The sequence below is a fragment of the Pyrgilauda ruficollis genome, unplaced genomic scaffold (assembly GCF_017590135.1).
Source record: "Pyrgilauda ruficollis isolate IOZ18807 unplaced genomic scaffold, ASM1759013v1 scaffold30, whole genome shotgun sequence".
NCBI classification, from domain to species: domain Eukaryota; kingdom Metazoa; phylum Chordata; class Aves; order Passeriformes; family Passeridae; genus Pyrgilauda; species Pyrgilauda ruficollis.
This window is the reverse complement of record NW_024524378.1, coordinates 4,089,509-4,110,520: the sequence shown is the minus strand read 5'-3', so window position 1 is coordinate 4,110,520 and position 21,012 is coordinate 4,089,509. Positions and strand designations below refer to the sequence as shown.

At 42.6% G+C, this 21,012-nt stretch overlaps 1 protein-coding gene across 3 annotated transcripts; it reads right to left on the bottom strand.

Annotated features, from left to right (window-relative positions):
• Nucleotides 1–14,489: 14,489 nt before the first annotated feature.
• On the bottom strand, nt 14,490–19,142 carry PENK (proenkephalin). 3 transcript variants are annotated; one of them, XM_041473682.1, is made up of 3 exons: nt 18,916–19,142; nt 18,329–18,470; nt 14,490–15,472 (listed from the first exon to the last, which is right to left on the bottom strand). In XM_041473682.1, exons 2-3 carry the CDS (start codon nt 18,464–18,466, stop codon nt 14,807–14,809), a joined length of 804 nt encoding a protein of 267 aa, XP_041329616.1. In that variant the 5' UTR covers nt 18,467–18,470; nt 18,916–19,142; the 3' UTR covers nt 14,490–14,806. The 3 variants fall into 3 exon arrangements, with proteins under 3 accessions (XP_041329616.1, XP_041329614.1, XP_041329615.1); XM_041473680.1 differs by having other exon boundaries at nt 18,852–19,121; XM_041473681.1 differs by lacking the exon at nt 18,916–19,142 and adding an exon at nt 18,653–18,829.
• Nucleotides 19,143–21,012: the final 1,870 nt, after the last annotated feature.

Genomic DNA, 21,012 nt, shown 5'->3' with positions numbered 1-21,012 from the left:
TATCACCCTTAGGAAGGAAGGTGCCCTTAGCAGGAAACGTGACCTCTTTCGGAAGCCAGGCAATTGGAACATTCTCACACCCTGTGCCTCTTCCAGTGCCGTGCGGCCGAAATCGCACCACGCATTCCCAGGAGCCTTGCTTTTCATCCTGCTTTAGGCTGCATCACTCCCTTTACAGTGTTTGGGACGGGGCAGGAGAGGCTCAGGAGAAGCAGCGCCCGCACCATCCCGGCGGATCGGATCGGATCGGACCCGACCCGTCCCGGCCCCTTAGCGCCCTCCCGGCCCTGCCCCAGCAGCCACAGCTTCGCCCCCTCCCCGGGCCCGGGCCCCCCGCACTCACGGCCGGCTCCCGACTGTCCCGCACTGCCTGCCCGCCGGGACCGGGGCTGGCCCGGCCAGCCCAGCCCGTCCCGAGGGCTTGGCTCCGTGCGGGGGCGGCCGGGCAGGTGCGGGCTGCGGGCGGCGCTTCCCGGCTGGGCGGGTGCGGGATGCCGAGGGGCCACCCGGCTCTGCGGCTCAGGCTGCCTGGGCGCCTTCCCGAGGGCACCTGTTGGGCGGCAGCGGCCTCGCCCTCCTCGGGACATCCCGCTGCTGCTGGTGCCACGTCGGTGGCCCTCCCTTGCCCGGCCGGCCCGGCCAGCGGGAAGGCACCACTGGCTCCATCCCACCTGGCCACTCCATTCCACCCGGCCGAGCCCTCGGAGAGCAAGCGCTCTCTTTTCCCTCTGTGGCTACCTCGCTGGAGGTACAAAGTTAAACATTTCTCAATTTATATCATAAATTACTGCTCTCCAGCTTGTCGGGCTGGGAGCAAAAAGGCAGATGATGATCGTAAGTGTGGCCCCTAAAACAGTGAATCCTCTGATTATAATTTCACACCTTTAAAATTACTTTTGTGGGTCCTCAGTTTCCCATACATGAGTTATCCAACTTGAAAAGTACAGCCCTACACCATTGTATCATCAATATTTTTGAACAGAAAGCCAAACACATACTTAGGTCCGTAAGACTGTGCTTCTCCTGCGGCATCAGCTTGTATCAATCACCGTGATGTCTTCCACATATTGTATATGTAAAAAGGCAATGAAGAGAAGACTATTGAGTTGGTGTTCTTTGCATTTCAAATGAGTTACATTAGAGGCCTTGTTTATTGTCAAGTCATAAAAGGAAAAAAATGGAATAAATTCACAGTGTGCTCTGATGTACACCTCTGTGTTGTATACACCATTCAGATTACAGTATATGGGAATTCATAAGATATTTTTCTGTTAAGCTGCGATAAAATGATAGCTCACAAAATTTGGTGTCATTTACACCAAGAAATATGGTGTAAGACTGTATGCTGTCAGTGTAGACGGTTGTATGGAAGGGGTGTGTTTCCATGCACAGTTAACTGTTGAATATTCTATGTAGGTGCCAGCAAAAGGGGAAGCTGAAATACCCCCACTGAGGATGAAGGCAGATCTCAAACCCTCAGTGCACTGTGGCTCCAAACAAGGTGCCAAGAAATGCAAAATAGGCGGGTAACCTAACTCCAAGTGTCCCATGCTGTAATCAGTAATTACATGGCAAAAGCATCAGTGAGGGGAAGCTGAGATGATTCAGCAATGAATTCCTGGTTATGAAACAAACCAGGGAAGATGCTTGTTTATTATGATGACATTTCAATGTGAGCAACATTGGTGAGGAGTGGTGTTGCAACCAGAACTTCGTAAGCTGTAAGTTGACAGGAGGAGCCTGTTTCCAAAGCACGTGCTTATGCAAGCATGAAAACACATGACTTCCTTGCTCTTATGCTGAACTGACCTAAGGAACAGCCAGTTATCATTCTATAAGTGATGAAAATGACAATGATGATTAATAATTTATATACCTAAATTAGATGCTTTGGTGTGGTAATGGAATGTTACAGCTCATTGCTATCTTGAGGTAAAGAGTGGATGTGATTAAATGACAAGGGTCTTGGGGAACACAGAGTGATTTAGGATAGCTTGCATTCCATTCACTGCCAGCTAGATTTGATCATTCCTTTAGAGAATTGTTTAGCATTTTGAAATTAAGTATTTTTGTGTGGCTCTTTGTCTCAGTTTTGTCCCAGTGTTCCAAAACATTGAATTTTGTTGTCAAACAGAAACTTATTCTCCTGACTGATGTATGCACAGATAACTGGTCTCTAGCCCCAAACTTGCCTTTCTCTGCAATTAACTTTGAATTTGTACCAGAAGCTCCATTTACTAAGTGATAGTAAGAGCACAGGAATGAAATTGTCCACATATGACTGCACTGAAACAAAACCAAACAAAACTGCTGCAGCTGGAGAATCCATGGAAACAGTTCTGTGAGTGACATTTTTACTATTGACCTTCCAGTAACAGACCTTCCCACATCTGTAATTTGTTTTAATCATAACAAATCGATTAAACATAGGAAACGGGGCAAATGCACAAATAGATCAATCTAAAAATTAAAAGTACATCACTAACGATATCGAGAGCAGGGATTACCACACAACCAAGAATGCCTTAAAAGGACAGTTCACCAGCATGTTTATTCACCTCTTACACCTTGTATATACTCCATGTTATGAGAAGTTGAGAGACATCATAAGAGGCTGTTGTGGTTTAACTCCAGACATCAACCAAGCCCCATGCAGGTGTTTGCTGTCTTCCCACCAGTGGGATCAGGGAGAGAACTTGGAGTGAAAAAACTAGAAAACTATTGAGATAAAGACAGTTTAATAAGGAAAGCAAAAGCTGTGCACACAAGCAAAGCAAAAGAAGGAATTATTTCACTGTTTCCCATGGGCAAGCAGGTGTTTGGCCATCTCCAGGAGAGTAGGACCCCATCACACGTAATGGTTATTGGGAAAACAAATGCCATCACTCCAAACATCCCCCTTCCTCCTTCTCCCCTCCACATCGTATACTGGACATGATGCCATAAGTTCTGGAGTATCTCCTTGGTCAGTTGGGGTCACCTGTCCTGGCTGTGTCTTCTCCCAGCTTCCCATGCACTCCCATACACTCAGGGCAGCAGGAGAAGCAGAAAAGGCCTTGGCTCTGTGTAAGTCCTGCTCAGTAACAACAAAAGCATTTTTACATTATCAACCCCGTGTTCAGCACAAAAATCCAAAACCAAGCCCCAAATCAGCCGCTGTGAAGAAAACTACTCCAGCCAAAACCAGCACAGAGGCATGTCAAATTAAGCCTATCAAGTCTGCCAAGCAAGTCTGTTGTGACGAACTCTCCGTGTGTGGAGACACGAGGCTTGACTCCATTTCAGAAGGCTGATTTATTATGTTAAATATTATACTAAAATGCTACATTAAAACTATACTAAAAGAACAGAGAGATCAGAAGGCTACAACAAGAACAGAATAGAACAGAATAGAATAACAAAATCCTGTGACTGCTCACAGCCTTGGCACAGGTGGCTGTGATTGGTCATCAATGGAAAACAATCCACATGGACCAATCACGGATGCACCTGTTGCATTCCACAGCAGCAGATAGTAATTGTTTACATTTCTCTCCTGAGGCTCCTCAGCTTCTCAGGAGAGGAAAAATCCCAGCAAAGGATTTTTCATAATATCATGGGAATATAATATCATAATATCATTTTATAATATCATAATATCACAAGTCTACTAAAATAATTCAGTCTCCTTTTTTTTATGTATGTAAGACTCAGTCAAACACATAGTCTACTAAAATAACTCAGTCTCCTTTTTTTTATGTATGTAAGACTCAGTCAAACACATATGCTAAAATCTACCCATGTAGTGAGGGATTTGGGTGAGGTTTTCTCATTGTGTAAATCCTCTGGCATACTTGGAATTGTCAAGGTGATAAAGCTGGCAGTATTTCAGTGAGTATATGCTTGTTTGATGTGTGAAATTGTCATGGCTGCTAATGACCATGCATAGTAATTAAGTATAATTCATTTTATTGGCTGGCCTTTTGATTGGTAGTAAAGATTAGGGTTAGATAATTACTCTTGTCCTCAAGCCAGCTGGACCTTTTGAATATTTCTGGCGGATTATACATTGATCAGTACTTTTTCTTACTAAAAATGTGAAGATGTTTACTTGCAGGTGCTGAGATGAATGGTATTGAAAAGTATTTTCACTGCTGAGTTGCAATAGATGCTTTAAATATATGTGATTAATTATATATAATTAATATTTTATTAATTATTATATCCCACAGCTCTTAATAAATGGTTATTAAGTATTTTTCAATATATTAAGAAGTCATTAATGTATTATAAGCATACAAAACTTAAAACTCTACTGCCAAAAAGAAAAATATGGATTTAGTACAATAGGATTACTTTACTAAAGTGCTTGATAAATAATTACCTTACTCAGAAGCTGAATGACTTGGGTTTGTCTTTTTAAAACATAATGTAAGCCATTCGCACACTGCAAACAGATGTGAGAAATTCTTTGATAAATACAGACAAGGGATATTTTAACATTTTCTGACAAAACTAATTTCTGCAGGGTCTAACAGTTCTTTTGGTCTCTGTTGAATTTATGGAAGAATTTTATTTGACATTCAAAATGGTTTGATATCATATCAGTGCTAACAATTAATGTAGTTGTTTAAATCATGTGACAATTTGTGTTTGGAGGAACAAAAAACCTCCCAAATACACATAATTCCTCAAAAGGTGAACTGTTTAGCACTGGTAAAGACTGGTGAGGAAAAGAACCTCTCTGTAGGTCACTAGTATTTGTTGAAGTTAGTGAACTGATATCATAAAAACAAAATGTCCATGTTTATAAGGACCCAGAAAGAAGCAAATAGTGTCTGTCTGTGATAGTGAATTAAACCATGCGATTGACTTTTTAGAGTAATCCAATATTGAATACAAGATGACAAGTGGGAATGCCTTTCTACACAGTGTATGTGGCAACCTTAACTCTCCAGTTTTAATAATTTTAACTTTCAGAATGGCAGGAAAAGCTCCAGTTTTTTTCCTGTGTCAAAACATGTTTCTGATCCATAGAGGTCAAAGGCATCAGCCTGAAATCTCACCAGATAGCTATGTCTTAAATCTAAGTAATAGTTTTATTAATTCATCAGAAGGAAATCCTCAGCACAAGTTCAAAAAATCCCTTGGATCTGTGCCTATTCTTTCTAACAGCTTTGGCCAAAACTCAGGACTACAGGGGAGCACCCACTAGGCAATGCACTGTGCAGCTAACCTGTCATCCTGCCTCAAGACGAAGTTGATTAGAGGTATGCAGGAAGTGGCTGTACACTCTATAAATGAAGAAGAAAAGGAGTTCCAGCTCAAAAGACTTGGATCTTGTATCCTGAATTAAAGCATGAGCTGCTTCCTTTCCAAGGAATAGTAGTGAGCACAGAAAACCTCCTTTCCTATGTTTTTTTTTTTTCTTTTAATTGGCTCAATGTACTTCATCACACAGTCAGCCAAACTAATTTAATCTCCACTGCACTAAAAATTAGTAGCTGCTGTATGAGGCAGCTGTTGTAATACTGCTGAGGCATGATCCAGGGGATAAAACTATAGGCTACTGCAGCTGTGGGAGGGCACGTAAGAAAAACTTTCAATACTTTTGCTTACTGGCATGTAAGAAAGACTTTCAATACTGTAAAGAAAATCCTTAGCTAATGAATTTAAGCCATCCTACCGCGAGCCTACAGAGACACTGCAGCTCTGGAGCTGTGGAGATGTGCGGGGATCCCTCTGCAGGTCTGTGCGTGCCTCATCCATCTTCTAAGATGTTGCATATCTGGATCCACATCTAACCCTGCAGCTGCTTAATGTTCTGCCAGCTGGTAACCACCATGTCAGTCAAAGGGCAGCTCCACCCTGTGCCTGAGAAGGTGCTTGGAGTATGTGCTTCAGCAGCTCCCGGTCTGTGAGCTGGCAGCATCCAGGTGTGGTAATGTGAGATTACAGTCATACCTGGTGTAAGGGCACCACTGCTTGTCTGCTGCTTCATTCCAGTAAAAACATACAGCTGATGTGACATTCCCTAGGAAGAGGGCACAGAGCACAGAGCCTGTCATTATTGTGTCTAAAGACACTTGAGAATTTAAGCTGCAGAGTCTCACATCCCTGAAAATGTGAAACATTTGGGAAAAAGCTGCTGTTGACTGTGCTCTTTACAAGGGAAAATATGGGTAGCTTGGGGACAATTTTAGGCAAATGAGGAGAGGATAAAATGATAAAGTTTTCTGTCATAGGTAGAAAACTGATTTTGCTTCCCAGAAATAGCATATCCCCCCAAAAAAGCCAGGGAGGAGAATGATGTCTTCTTTAAGTTAGTCAGACAAAGACTAACAAAGTCAGACATACAAAGTAATTTTGTGTGTAGTTTGACCAGTTCTTCCCGTCAAATGGTATTCCTTTCCTCCCAATTAATTGAAAGGCTGAAATAACCCTCTTTAACTCTTTTCAGCTTGAATGACAAGTATTTAGACTATTTTACTAGGATGGGTTGTTTATTGACATGTAGGTATAATGACACTTGAAAGTTGTCATAAATAATTTACGTATTTTCTTGTGTGCCGGAAAAAAATGAGTTCTTATTTAAATGATGGTAGTACTGAGGACTACAAAAATGGATAACCTGATCTCTTTTACCCTGACTAAAAAATATTCACTATCACTGTGCAGCTGTAGAACCTAATAGTGATGGGACAGTAATAGGAGTTATGGGGAGACTGATAATAAGGGGAAGGAAAGATGGTATTCCTGCTCAGGAAGTATCCCTTATTCTGAGACCACTTTCTGAGATCAGGGACTGGGTTGGCTTAGGGACTTTGAACTCCAAAAATACAGAACAGAAGACAGAGGGGATGTGCTGATGGATGTCTGGGAACTTAGGCTGACAACCTGCTGTTTTATAATAGCTGAATCTTCCTCAAGGTGTGACTCAATGCATCTGCTGAACTTGAACAATCAAATAGTCTGAAAATCACTAACCAAAGAGTAATTACCCCAGGAAGAAGTGCAAAGAGGAGACCAGAAGAGCTGGAGTACACTAACAGTGCCAGCAAACCACAAAAGACCTCAAAGCAGTGCAAGAACTGGAGGGGATGTCTTCAGTAGTGACGAATATTATTCGGAAAAGGATTTCCTCTAAGAATTTATCTTTATCACTGCAATACCTATTTATGTTGCTTCAGGTTAAAGTAATTTAGTAATTTAATTGCTCTTCTCATTAAGATACTGAGAAACTGAGTGACGATGGTATTCACATTTACACAAAGAGTGTAGAGCAGATTTGTTGTCATGCTGTCATCATTTTGGTCATGCTTCACCAGTGACCTCAGCCTTTCAAGGGCCTGCAAGGTTTGGTGCTGGGACAGTGAGGTTGGTAAGTTTAAAAGGCATTAGCAGGCACCACAGGTTCTGAATGGTCAGGATGCCGGGAACAAATTTGTTTTATGCAATGATGGTGAAACTCCTGGAGTCTAAAAGAGCCCTGAAGAATCCACAGGGAGAAGATATTACTTCTAAACCTCATCCAGCCTGAGAACCCTGTTTCAGACTTTTGTCTCAGTTATTACAGAGAAATTCAGTATGATGGATACCTGGGAGTGAAACATATCCCCTGTCTTCAGTCTGCTGATCAACAGCTTGGTTAGCAAAGTTTAAGCATGCAATGGCTCCCATAGAAGCTCTATGCTTTGATTAATTTCCACTGCGTCTGTTCAGATGGAAGCCGACAGCTTTTCTTCTGGTTGATGGGCAAAGAATCAGTTAATCATGTTCTGAGAATGACTTTGTCACATTGACTGTGTCAACTGCTGTCATAGTATGACAGCTATGCTGTATTAACAAAAAATTTAAAAAAAAGGTATAATTCCACAAAATATTTTTCTAGATAGAGAAATGTGGTGCAGTTGATATTTCAGCCCTTGTCAGCTAGTTATTTGCAGAGATGAAAATGTAGAGAAATGTGAAAGTCCTGCTGTAAAACCCATTTATACTGCAGGTCATGATTGAAAAACGCTGGTTTATATGTACTAAGAGAGGCTTATGTGGCTTATCTGCTTCAACTGCTCTTATGAAAGAGAATTGCCAATCATTTGTGCTGTTGCTGCCGTTTTCTCCTGCTCAAGAAAAAAACATTGCCTGAAGAACGGCTTTAGAGTATTTTTCAGGGCATAAAGCCTAAAAGTTAAGTTGCAGATTCTCAGAGGACTGTAGGAGTGGTTTTCCTAATCTGGTATCCTGTAGTTTTATACGAATCGGAATTGTGATGAGCTCAGACCAGACGAACACACACAGATCTCACTGCAACTGGAGTGCAAGTCAGTGCACACATTTAACAGTGCAAACATTTAAAAAGTAGGAAAATACAGGGTTTCTTGTAAGCAGCCACATGGGCTGGGGAAGACTGTGTTGAGAAACAGAGTAAAGACAGAGAGGCAAGAGGCAAAGGTCATCTATGTCCTGGCAGCCATGGACAGCTATGAAAAGGTTTAGCACTCATGATCTGTGCACAAGGAAATGCCGTCCTTCTCCTTGAGGAAGCAGTACAGCACAGCACAGAGCTTTTATCTAATCTTTTAGCAGAGTGATGTGCTTTTGTGACAACTATTTAACCCTGAGAGATTTCATTCCATGGTTTCAGCAAGGATTACAGTAAATGATCAATTTAGGTAAAGTCACAATCTAATTAAACAAATTCAGTCTAAATCCCTGCTGGGCCAGTAAAGATTTGTCTGTCAAATACCTCTAAGCATTTTCATTTTCTATAGCAACAGTTAATTGGATATGCAACTGTCAGTTTAAATGCTTTAAATGAGGCTGATGGGATTAGTAATTGAATGCTTGGATTAATGATTTACAGCTGGTTTTGCTGCCCTGTTCCTTGCTTACAGCTATGCCTTTGATAACTCCCTATCCTTCTCAGATGGATGGAATTGTGTAATAGAGTAACTGCAATATAGTTGTGAAAGAATGAAATACAGGTATGATACAGGTTTGATGTAGCCAGTGTATTCCTGTTGACACAGAGAAAAATTTTTAATACTGCAGGGAGCAAAGAATTATGATCAAAATGCTAAAAGCAAGAAGTCTAAGAGCAGCTGCCTAACTTCCACAGCTAGCAGCTGGAACTGATGGTCTCAGTCACTCTCCAATTAAAGTACTCTTTTATGGTTTGAGTCAGAAAGCAAACCTCAGTGTGGTGAAATTAAATCTAAGGCTGTGAGTGGAGGCTGACAAAGAGGATTTCTGCAAGAGGTAGTGGGACTTCAAAGGGGGTGGGAGAGATGAAGTCTCTGCCAAAGCGACTGCTGTTGGAGAAAGAGACCCGACTGCCAAGTGCAGTCATGTAGAGGTGTCTCAATGGTGATGCTTGAATATCTCATCTTGGTAGGAACTGAAGAGAAGGATGGAAGCATTATGACTCTGATAGGGAAGTGGTTACACTGTTCTCTGTGTGATTTTTAAGATCCCTCTTTGCTGCTTTAAAAGACCAGAAATACGGTGTGCTCCTTGGGGTGTCACAGCTTTCAGGGCCAGCTAACCTGTTCCAGGAATTTCTTTATTCTCACAGCAACCCAGAGTCAGAAAATGCTACCATTTGTTTCCCTTTTAAGTTGAGAATTCTAGCATGGTCTTGTTGGTATAAAAAGGAATTTTGTTTTTTGTGTCCAGCTGATCACTGTAGTTCTTGAGGAAGAAAGCTATAAGGAAAACTTTCTGAGGCACTGCCATGTATGCATAACTTACAGAGCTGTGCTATGAATTTGTCATTTTGCCTTACATGTAGGCCTCCAAAACCATTCCTAATGTCAGAGAGACCATTATACACCATAAACCGAAAATTTAGGTTCTTCTTAATTAAGTTCCCTTCAGAATTAAAATGAGTCAGTGCATGTTTAGAGTCTCTGTTGAACACAGTATAATAATACTTATTTCAGTATATTAAATTAGAACATGTTTCTGTTCTAAAGATTCTATCTTGGGAAGCATTATCTGAAAGAGCTAACAACATTAAATGTTATAATTACTTGTATTTATGATATAGTTATAAACAATTATAAAGTAAATTATTGTAACTATTTAGAAATAATTGCAAAATAATGATTGTAATAATAACCTTGTAGTTATTTATATTTATTAGATATCATACTATATTTTAATTTACCAGAAATAAACAAACAGAAAATTCAAAATTATGCTGTGCATATTTCAGCTCATATTTCAGAATATGCCAAGTTCAGCTGAAATGTGGACATAGATTTATAGTCTTTGCTCATTATCCCAAGATTTAAGATGAGGTTTTCAGGCAGAGCTTCAGCTGCAAGCAGTTTGGTATTCAGAAATCACTATATTCATCAGCTTCTGTCTCTCTCCTGTATGTGAACTCCATTTAGTTCAGGAAATACTTTTTTTGTTGTTGTTCCTTCCTGTAATTAGTTCCTATTAAAAAGCTCAACTCATCCTTGCCTAACCTCAATTAGACTATCTTTTTTTCTCTTTTGTTCCTTATGCAGAGGCATTAATCTCTTTGACTGGTCTGGACCCTTCCAGCATACATTTTTCATATTAATTATTTTTTTTAATATACTTACTCAGAATTCAAACCAATGATTCTATTCTGGAACAATGATAAAAGCCAGAAAAAGGAAATATATAATCCTGGTTTTGGTTCCGGAATGACATTTCTTTCTCCAAAATACTCTTGCAATTAATTTTCTTTCTAGACATCAGGCTTTCCTCCTTTCTGCTTTTATTTATATAAAGCAATACAGCTATTTCAATAATCTTCTGATGAAGTGATAGTTCTAGGAATGTATTGTAAGAGGAAAATTAGTGGAGCCATTCAGAGCTTGGAATGAGAGGGAGATGAGATGCCTTTTTTCATCTCCCAGCTCAGAAAATCCTATCTCCAACCTTTTTTTTTTAATTTGTGATTCAGTAAACCTTGATTGATTCACTGGCACATTTTGAGCTGATTTAATTTGAAATGTTAATTACTGGAAATGTTAGAACACTTTAGAGTTAAAAAGGGCCTGAATGATGGCATAACTGAAAGTCATAAAATAAGAAATTCCACATCAACAGAAGAAATTAGATCTTATTCTAATTTCACATCTTTTAAATTGTAGTTATCGAAGCAAGAAAAAGTGTGACTGGAGATACTTTTAGTTGTAATGGAGGGAATGGGGACTATTCAGTTTCACTATTTCACTCTAAGAATCAAAAAGTCTCATCTCCCATGTACATTGCCTCCTACCTGTTCAGCCTTGGAAGAGATTTCACTTTGGATGGCCTTACTCCAGTTTTGGGTTGCATGCATATATCCCAGTTAGATATTTGTACCAAGTGCTTTAGTTTTTCTATATAAATTCACAGAACCAATTAGGTTAGACAAGACTTCTGAGATCTTTGAGTCCAACCTGTGATCCAGCACCACCACGTCAGCTAAACCATGGCACGGAGTGCCACATCCAGTCTTTCCTCAAACACCTCTGGGGAGGGCGACTTCCCACCTTCCTGGGCAGCCAATTCTAACATCTAAATGCCCTTTCTGTAAAGAAATTCTTCCTAACCTCCCCTGGTATACCTTAAGACTATGTTCTTGTATCCTGTTGCTGGCTGCCTTGGAGAAGAGGCTGAACCCCACAACTGTCCTTTTAGGGAGTTATAAAAAGCAATAAAATTTCCCCCAAGACTCCTTTTCTACAGGATAAACAACCCCAGCTCCCTCAGAGAGTCATCAGATTTGTACTCTGGGCCCTTCACCAGCTTTGTTGCACTTCTCTGGATACACCCCAGCACCTTAAAGTCCTTCCTGAACTGAGAGGCTCAGAACTGGATGCAGGACTTGAGGTGTGGCCTGACAATCACTGCCCTGCTCCTGCTGGTCACACTATTCCTGATACAGGCCAGGATGCCATTGACCTTCTTGGCCATGTGGGCACACTGCTGGCTCATGTTCAGAAGCTGACAACCAGAGCTTCACGGTCCTTCTCCACCAGGCCGGTGTCCAGCCACTCCGTCCCCAGCCTGTGGCACTGCAAGGGTTGTTGTGGCCAAAGTGCAGGACCTGGCACTTGGACTTGTTAAACCTCATATTGAATTCTGCCCATCTATCCAGCCTGTCCAGGTCCTTCTGCAGAGCCCTCCTACCCTCCAGCAGATTGACACTTGCACCCAATTCACTGTTGTCCATGAATTTGCTGATTCGATCCCTTCATCCAGATCATCAGTGAAGATATTAAACAGGACTGGCCCCAGCACCGATCCCTGCTGGACCCCACTAATGACTGGATACCAACTGGATGCAGCACCACCACTCTCTGGGTCTTGCCAACCAGACAGTTCTTAACTCAGTGAAGAGTTCTCCTGTCCAAGATGTGCGCTGCCAGCTTTTGCAGGAGTATGCCGTGGAAGATGATGCCAAAATGATTATTCCTTTTATATATATATACATATATATATATATTGTTCATATATATTTATAGCTCTGTAGACCGTTATTATATAATTGTACAGTTACTTAACTTCAGTACTTTTCCTATTAGACAAAAAAAAATCCCAAGGGCCTGTTCTAATCTCACTTCTTATAGGAATGAAGATCAAGAAACCTTCCCAAGACACTTTCCCATTAACAACTACCAAGGAAGGTGGGCTTTATAAAGGGTGTGAACCAAGAGGGGGAATTCATCACCTGTGTTTCTAATTGGGGACTCTTGTCAATTTACGATTAAACGATTTCTTATAAAACTCTACGTGCCCTATATCATGTGTGCATCTTTGGTGCATTTTTGGTGTGCATTTCAGTGTGTTGTGCATCTGGAGGGTTCTTCATTAAAATCATAACCACATTTTATCACCTAACCTTGTGTGGCTCTTGATTTTAGGGCTCAAAAAACAACAGAGATTGTGGCAAAGGTGATTGCCACCAGTATATATTGATATATATTTAAAGGTTTAGTTGAACAAAAGACTTTATTCTTCAATATATGTACTAGATGTCTTGACATTTGGGAGTTTTATTCCTTTTTAAATTACTGAGTTTTTGTTAACTGTGAAGGATGAGTAAAAACAACTGGTCAACTATTTGCATCAACAGGTACAGCAATGCTTGTTTTAGTTTGAAGGCCAGCAAGGGTCCTTTGGCTAAATTACAGGTGAGTAACTTTTCAGGGAAAAGAAGTGACTAAATGTTGAAGTGAAATATTGAGGATGTAATTTTAGTTCTTCCCAAAGTGTACGTTTAAAGCAAACTTGTTGCTGATGGCTGCATTCCATGTGTGGGTTTGTGCTCCAGAGCAGCCCGAGTGTGCACAACCCAAGGTTCTTGTGGATGAAACCCCTCAGGTGATGCATTGCTGTCCAGCCACTTTGGGCAAGTGCAATGGAGAAAAGAATGGGAAGACTTTTCCTGCCTTCAGCAGTATTTTGACCACTTCAGACCACATATATCATCATCTAAGGGCCAAGCCTAAAATCATCATAACTAAATTGTATGTGATGAGGCCTTCAAGTACATTTTGAAACACATCTTAATTTTTACAAGCCATGAGCACCTAGACAATCCCTTTGCCTTGAAATTAAAGTCAGACCATTAATTTTCCCTTTTTGTAAATAGTACTGTGCAAAACTGGGATACAGATATTGAAAGCAGAGTCATTGAGGGTTTTAGACAGTGCCATGGTCAAGGCTATATTCATCACGTTAGTTTAAGTGGGAAGTGACCAGTAACTAGTAGTAGATGGGGGGAAACTGCTCACAGACTAGGAATAGAGGGGGACAGTCAGAATTTTGGAAGGAGTTGTACACTGGGATGGGATCTGGCCTTTGATGTAAGCGCCACCTGTGTAAATTGCAAAGGACCTGCAGTGTTAGTGTTGGCTTTTCTGTTTGTTCTCAGATTTACTTATACTGCCTTTGTTTGATACAGAGAGGTCAGACCAGCACTTTCCTACATTTCAGTTGTGCTGAAGTGATTTATAGCAGCTCTCCATAGTTTGTGTTTTGATAAGGTAGGAAAAACATTTGTCAGGTGCCCTGCAAAATCAGGTATTTCTAGGCAGTTTTGGTTCATGTTTATTTTGCACAAACTATCTTTTTAACAAACACTTTTTAAATTAGTGTTTATTATTTTAAAGTCCAAGTATACAGTCCTATAGTGGATGTATCTCAAAGATGTAACTAATCAAACATGTAACTGTATTGTACACTGAGGAAATTATTTTAGTGGTTAAAAAGTGATTTTTCTTTTTTTAATGTCAATTGTTGAGCACTATGAATTATGAATTTAGGCTTTAAATATTTATTCTGTTAACTGATTAAAATTATTTATTATTCTGCTCTTAGACTTTTTGCTTTCAACAGAAAACTAAAGACAAAAGTATGTTTCAATTGTACACATTCTGTACAATTATGGAAAAAAAAGGTTGGCATTGCTCTGGTGGCTTAAAGAAAATATATTTGAGATATTTGATTAAATGACAGAGAGAAAAAATAGCACATCAGAATTTTTGCAGTTAGGATGAAGAATTTATTGTATGTACAGTTAAGCAACTCTACTGTAGATGTAGTTCCTCTTTAAAGAAAACTAATACAGTAATCAAAATAGTTCTAGCATGGAAATTACAATACAGACTGAAACTTGACTAAACCAGAAATTAGTTATTTGACTTGAAAGAACACAGAACCTGAAACAACAAATCGCAGTTTTCATCATTAACCAAGGACAGTAAAAAACTGTACAGTACAAGCAACACGTTACAATAAGTTATGACAAATAAGGCAGTCTTTCTCATTTAGGACAAAAGGGAAAAAGGGAAAGGTATTAAAATCTCATAAAACCACCATATCTCTTTTCCATCTCTGGGACTTCTTTGGAATAAGTTTCCCCATCTTCTTCTGAAGGGAGAATGGAGTCGGCAAAGCGCTTAAGGAACCCACCATATCGTTTCTGGTAATCCAGCCACCACTCTGGCCTGCCCACTCTTCTCATGAAGCCACCATATCTCTTTTGCAGCTCTTTGGCCTCATCTTCCAATTCAGGGCTGCGCTTTATGCTTCTCATGAAGCCTCCGTATCTTTTGCTGACATCGCCGTCATTTTCATTTATCTCTCGGTAGTGCGCCGCTTCAGGGTTGTCCCCTGTTCCCAGAAGCTCCTTCAGCAGATCAGAGGAGTTGGCAAGGGCATCGTCATCTGAGTCTTTCTTCATAAACCCTCCATACCTCTTAGCCAGGATTTCTCCTCCATTAGCTTCATCCTCTGGTTCTGCCCTATAGAGCTCATCCATTTTCTTCATGAAACCCCCATATCTTTTCATGAAGCCTCCGTATTTCTTTGCAAGCAAATGGTTCTCATCCACCTCTTTCTTGTCTCCTGGAGCAATGTTGCCATCCTCAGAAAGATCCAGCTTTGCCAGCTGCAAGAGCTCCTTGCAGGTCTCCCAGGCTTTGGCAGAAGGCAGTTTCCCTTCACATTCTAGTGTACATGCCTGAAAAATGGATATGGTTTACTGAGAATTATTTGATAGCAACTATCACCTAGGTATGACCTTATCTTAGATTTACTTTTTTATAAAAGAGCATGAGCGAGCCTCTCTTTGTGAGTGGCTTGGAAGAAATGCTCTTTGGGACCAGTTGGTTTGGTACCCATCTGTTTTGAAGTTCTTCATATCCCTCTCTGAAGGACAAGGTAGTCTCCACTATAAGAGACAAACCACCACATAATATGAATTGTGGGTCCTCTATGTCAAGGTTGCCACTATGTTTCTGTTTCAAAGGAAGCCACAAGTACAGTTCCTGTATCTCCCTTACACTTGTGTGAATTATGATCTATTTTTTTTTAATTTACTACTGGGAAGCTAAAAAACAATTGTGGCTTGCTTCATAATGCAAGTGTAGAAACTTATTCAATCTTCATAATTAAAAGTATCATACAGAAATTTTAGAAAAGCTGCACAGCATGGTCATTGCAAAGAAGCCAGCTGTTCCATACTGCAGTGTTCAGTATCTTCAATACCCTGCTTTAAAGGCTGTGTGTTGCCATTTGTTTCTCTTTGTGGAACAGATCATTCCAATGTGTACTAAAAGAAACGTAGAAATACAGGCTCTCTTAGGGAAGGATCAAAGTTCCATTTTAGCTGGAAAGCAGGAACCATCAAAGAGAGGGAAAAAATCCTAAACTGTGTTGTTTCTGACTGTATTGAAAAATTTTCAAGCTACAACATGAAAAAAGCTTTCAGTACTTTATGCATATCTCATAGCCTGTCTTCTGATGATAATAACATGGATATTAGCTACTATTATCTTTCTTGTGTCAGGGAAATTCTTGTGCAGCCATACCCTTCAGTTGAAAAATAAGGTGATTCCAGTCTTTTTTCTTCTTGCCTGTGGTTTTCATACCACAACAGGTAAAGAAAAATCATCACTATTTTCAATAAGAGAAGCACTCATTCCGACTATAGACGATCTGTTCTAAGAATCCTAACATACTTTAAAATCTGAAATTTAACTCCAGCACAGCCCTCTCTGATAGCTTATTGTCCACTGCACAATCTGTCTCTTCAGACTCACTTTACTCTAAGAAATTTAAATATGATTTTTTGGCATGATCACAAGAAAATTAAAGGGATTTATATATTTTGTAACACAATAATTTAACTAGCACTACAAGTTAGTTATTAGTATATATTATAGTCATGCTGCAAAGAGATTAAGACTTCAGCTTTAGTCTGACTTTGTAATTGCTCTAAATCAAAGCAAGAATAAGTCTCTCCCTTTCTCAGTTAGTTTTAATAACCTCTTATTGTCAAATGAACATACTTCATAAGTGTGAGTTGTCACCAGGTACAGTATGGAATGTCTCGTATCTAACAAATACAATGCAATAAATTCAATAATGTTCCTAGATACTAATACCTAGAAACAACAGTTTCCAAGAATTGTTCATACATGTTTGACAAATACAAGGTATGCTACATTGCTTCTTTACCTATTTAGTTAATAAACATTCTTACAAAATAGGACTTCGATTATTTCTTTAATGATTACTGAAGGTGTGGAAGACAGACTGTCAAAGTAGACATGCAGAACATGTACTCTGAAAAGCTCTCCCTCCATAACAGCAAACTACCACTTTTTTTACCCTAGCTGGCACTAAAGCTAAACTTTGATGGAAAGCTAATGTAAGCAGAGAGGAAAAAAAAAAAAAAAAAAAGTAGAGGGAACTGTTTGGCCAGCTGTCCAAATAATATTGCCCTTCTGAGCCTGCTATGGCTAAGAGCTCTTGAGCTTTTGTAGTAAGTAGAAATACCCGCTGGTTCCTAATTCTGTGTAAGGCTAGAGAGCTGAGTCCTTCCTTTTGCATGAGGAACATGACATGAGAGGAACAAATTTTTAAGATCATTTAGATGTGCCGAGAGCATGATGCCTCAAAGTATGTGCGTTTGAGGTCAGGAGCAACCGATGCCAAAGTACTTGGCAGCTAGAGATCTCACCTTCTTCAGGAAGGGCTGGGGGATCCCAGACTTTCACTGACCCCCGATCTTTAAATTTCAAGTTGAATTGCTTCTGTGACTATTCTTTTAAATTATTTCAACATCATAAAAATTACAGATAACCCCCACCCTCCTGTCCCCCTCATTCCGGACTTAGCACGATTTGTCACCGTCTTCCACAGGCATATTCCTAACGCTGTGCAGCACCGTGCAGGGAGGAGAAACAGCCAAGGTACTGCTACTCAAATAGGCTTTCAACCCACTTTTTAGTGAGATCTCAGGCAGATCTTTTCAGCTCGACACCCATCCTGCCCGGAGAGAGCTCATCGTACCATGGAGCCAGCGGACAAGGGTCGGGACCCTCCCTCCCGTTCCGCTCGGCTTCCCCCTGTCCTGTCGGTGCTGGAATGCCCGGCAGCGACCCCTCCTTCCCTTGCAGAGATGCCCTCTCCGGTCGGATTTCCCTTCCTCCTTGCGTTTTCATTCGGCCTTTTCCTGGCTCCCCGCGGGGCTGCTCGGCGGTGTCGTTTGTCCCCGTCCCCGAAGGTCGCCGCTCCGGGCAGCGGAGGGACGGGCGGGCTGGGGGCGCTCCTCGGGGCGCTCTGGGTTTGTATCAGCGCTCTCTGCCCGCTCCTCGCCCTCTGCCCAGCGCCCCCGAGCCTGCTTCTCCCTCTCTCCCCTCTTTAGAATAAGGGTCTTCCAAGCGACCCCGGTGGCTTCCCTCACTATTTATTTTTCTTATTTCGCTGTTTTTCCCCGCTCCCCCTTTCCTCCCTTCAAAGTTAGCGGGGAAGCGGCCCGGCCGCGGGGATTCCGGGGCTCTGAGGCTTTCCCGGCCCCGGTGCCGCTTACCAGGGGGTGGATGCCGGCGCGGGGTCCCAGGTGGTAGGCGCAGGCGGCGCAGTCGCGGCCGCAGTCGGCCCGCACCCTCGGGAGCAGGCAGGTGCTGAGGGCCAGCAGCGAGCAGCCGAGTCTCAGGAGCAACGCCATGGGGCTGCAAGAAGGACAGGTCAGCCGGCAGCCGCCTCCTCTCGCTCCCACCCCCAGCTCGGAGAAGGAAATGCGGCGTGAAAGGGTTCAAACCAACTCCGCTAAACTCACGCTTTTTAGATTGCGCTTGCGAGGTAAGCGGGAGCTTTAAGTAAGCAGACGCTTGGCAGATGCAAGGCAACTGACCTGCGTTCGGAACGGGAGCGGACCGTTTGGTGACAGTCTTCGTCCCCAAACACTTTTATCCCTCCCTGCCTGCAAAAGCCGGCACCACTGGGGCAGAAGGGACGCACCGCGGAGCGGCACGGACGGGATCCCGGTCCCTCCCGGGGAAGGGTTTCCCACCGGGACGCCCCGCGCAGCCTCCCCGACCCCGAGCACCAACCCCGGCAGAGCCGCCCCGGCCCTCCCTCGGTCCCGACCGCGGGCAGAGCAGCTCCCTCACTCACACACACGCTGCCCTCGGGGCTCCCGGGAGTTGCCGAGAAAGAAGCTGCGCCTTGCCGAAGCCTCGGCGTCGGAGCCACTAATATTTATAGGGAGAGGGAGCAGCCTCCGGAGAAGCCCGGGGTAGGCAGGCACAGGCGGGCCCGCTGGCAGCTCCAGCGAGGGCGGCTCGGGGGGCGCCGAGCCGAGCCCGCTGCCGGGGCCGGGCGCGCCGCTGCGGAGCGTGTGCGGGCGGCGGCAGCGGCACTTTATAATTCGTGACCGCGGGGAGAAGGCGGCCTCCCCCAATCGCCGCCGGGCTCCCGCTGACGCGGCGACTACGACATCCCCCCCGGCACCACCGCCCCGCCGTCCGTGACTCCAGCGGGGCTTGGGATGAGGGGGTGTGTGTGCCCCTGCCATCGGGGAGGGGGGAGCGGGGAACCGGCCCCGGGAAAGTTACCGGGGGAAGTTTTCAGCGGGGGCGGGCGGGGAATGAGACAGCGCGTGAGTCATGCGGGGGTGGGCTTGAGGGACGGGGAAAGGCGCCCCGAGCCCGACGGCAGCCCCTCGGAGGTAACCCCACTCCCCGGGGCAACGGAGACAGGTTCCCGAAAGAGCCTCGCACAACGCGGAGAGTGGGACTGGATTTGGGAATTTTTGGTATAGGGTCGTTTTTTGTTGAGTTTTTGTTTTGTTTTGTTTTGTTTTGTTTGTTTTTAATTCTTTTTTCCTTCTTTGTTTCCTGCCTCTCTGCTACTCCGCCAAACCCCCAAACTGCTGGTGCTGCGAGTTCTTGCTGACTCTCTCCTGAGCCTCAGGTGTAAAACAGTTTGGGGGAAGCAGATTGTATTAGACCAAGGAAGAAGACAAGGGTTTCAATTTGAAACTATTGGAATTCACAAGTATGGGTAGATTTGCATTGTTGTCACAATTTTGTGCTCAGGAACACACAAATAGGAATGAACCAGAGACAAGCAAACCTCCAAGCACTTCTACAAGGTTCTCAAGCACAGCAGCTTGGGCTGCTCACTGTTGTGCTCTGACTGACATCTTGGGGAACAGGCATAAAGCAGTGACACTGATCCCTGACACCTCTTGTTTGTAGAGGGCTCTGCCCCCACCATGCTCAGCTGCATTTTTTTGACTGTCAGATGCCAGCTTCTACCTCCAGCCCCAAATTATTTCTAGCTGGCCTATATTAACTTGATTTTCTCTCAGCATTATTCCTCAGTCAAAAGAGCATTTTCCCTCATGCTAGTGTGTTGCTGGAGTGGGATTATTCTCTGTAGTCCTCATTTTGCTGAAGTGAACAAGCTGTGCTCTTCATCAGTCTGTCCTAAGATGTCATGTGAATGTTCTGCTCTGCATTTGCTTTGGTTGGAGTTCATAATTTCTGTGCATGAGTGATGGGAACAGAACACAGTATGTCAGTTGAAATTTCATTAGGACAATAATGCGTAATTAAGTTCCCTGGAGGAAGAAGACACCTCAATTTATACCTCCCCAGGTCTCATTTGCCTTTCCTGATGCTGCAGTACATTGATGTCACACACTCACTGGGATACAGCCAGATCTTTATCCTTTAGAAGTAAGAGGAAATCCAGTACTATTACTGTATGGAAACTGTGATTTTTTACTGCCTTGTCTTTACATTAGCTATCAGACTCAGGTTAAAGATGCTCAAATGAATGTGTGGATTTTCAGAAATACATCCATTCAAGCCAAAGGCATTGCTCTTGCTTATAATCAGTGTATGTGAGAAGAGAATCAGGCTCTCTGTTGATGCAGTAATATCAGCCAACTTTGTTAGTGAACCCTCAAGAGAAGAGGTAGACATTTTAAAAATCATCCCAGTGGGTATATTTATGTTAGCATGTGAGTGATCTACATTTGGAACAATGAACAAATTGCTATGCCACTGAATCAGCAGGATTGCTTTCAAGTTTGTTCCTGAGTTGGTTAGGGAAGCACTGACTAACTCTAGAAGTGACACATTTGATGTCTCCTTTGCTGTAAAGTTGCTCAGTACAAGCAGAGCTTTTTGTGATGGACATCATCAGAGTAGTCCTCTGGGTCACTTACTGACTCTCAGCTGTGCCATCATTTATTGGCTTGCT

What these genes read in the sequence shown, in the direction of transcription:
- PENK (XM_041473682.1), bottom strand. Translation starts at nt 18,466, where the DNA reads ATGGCGTTGCTCCTGAGACTCGGCTGCTCGCTGCTGGCCCTCAGCACC. An exon ending in GCGCCGGCATCCACCCCCTG is followed by an intron (nt 15,473 to 18,328) that starts GTAAGCGGCACC and finishes TCCATTTTTCAG; the next exon opens with GCATGTACACTAGAATGTGA.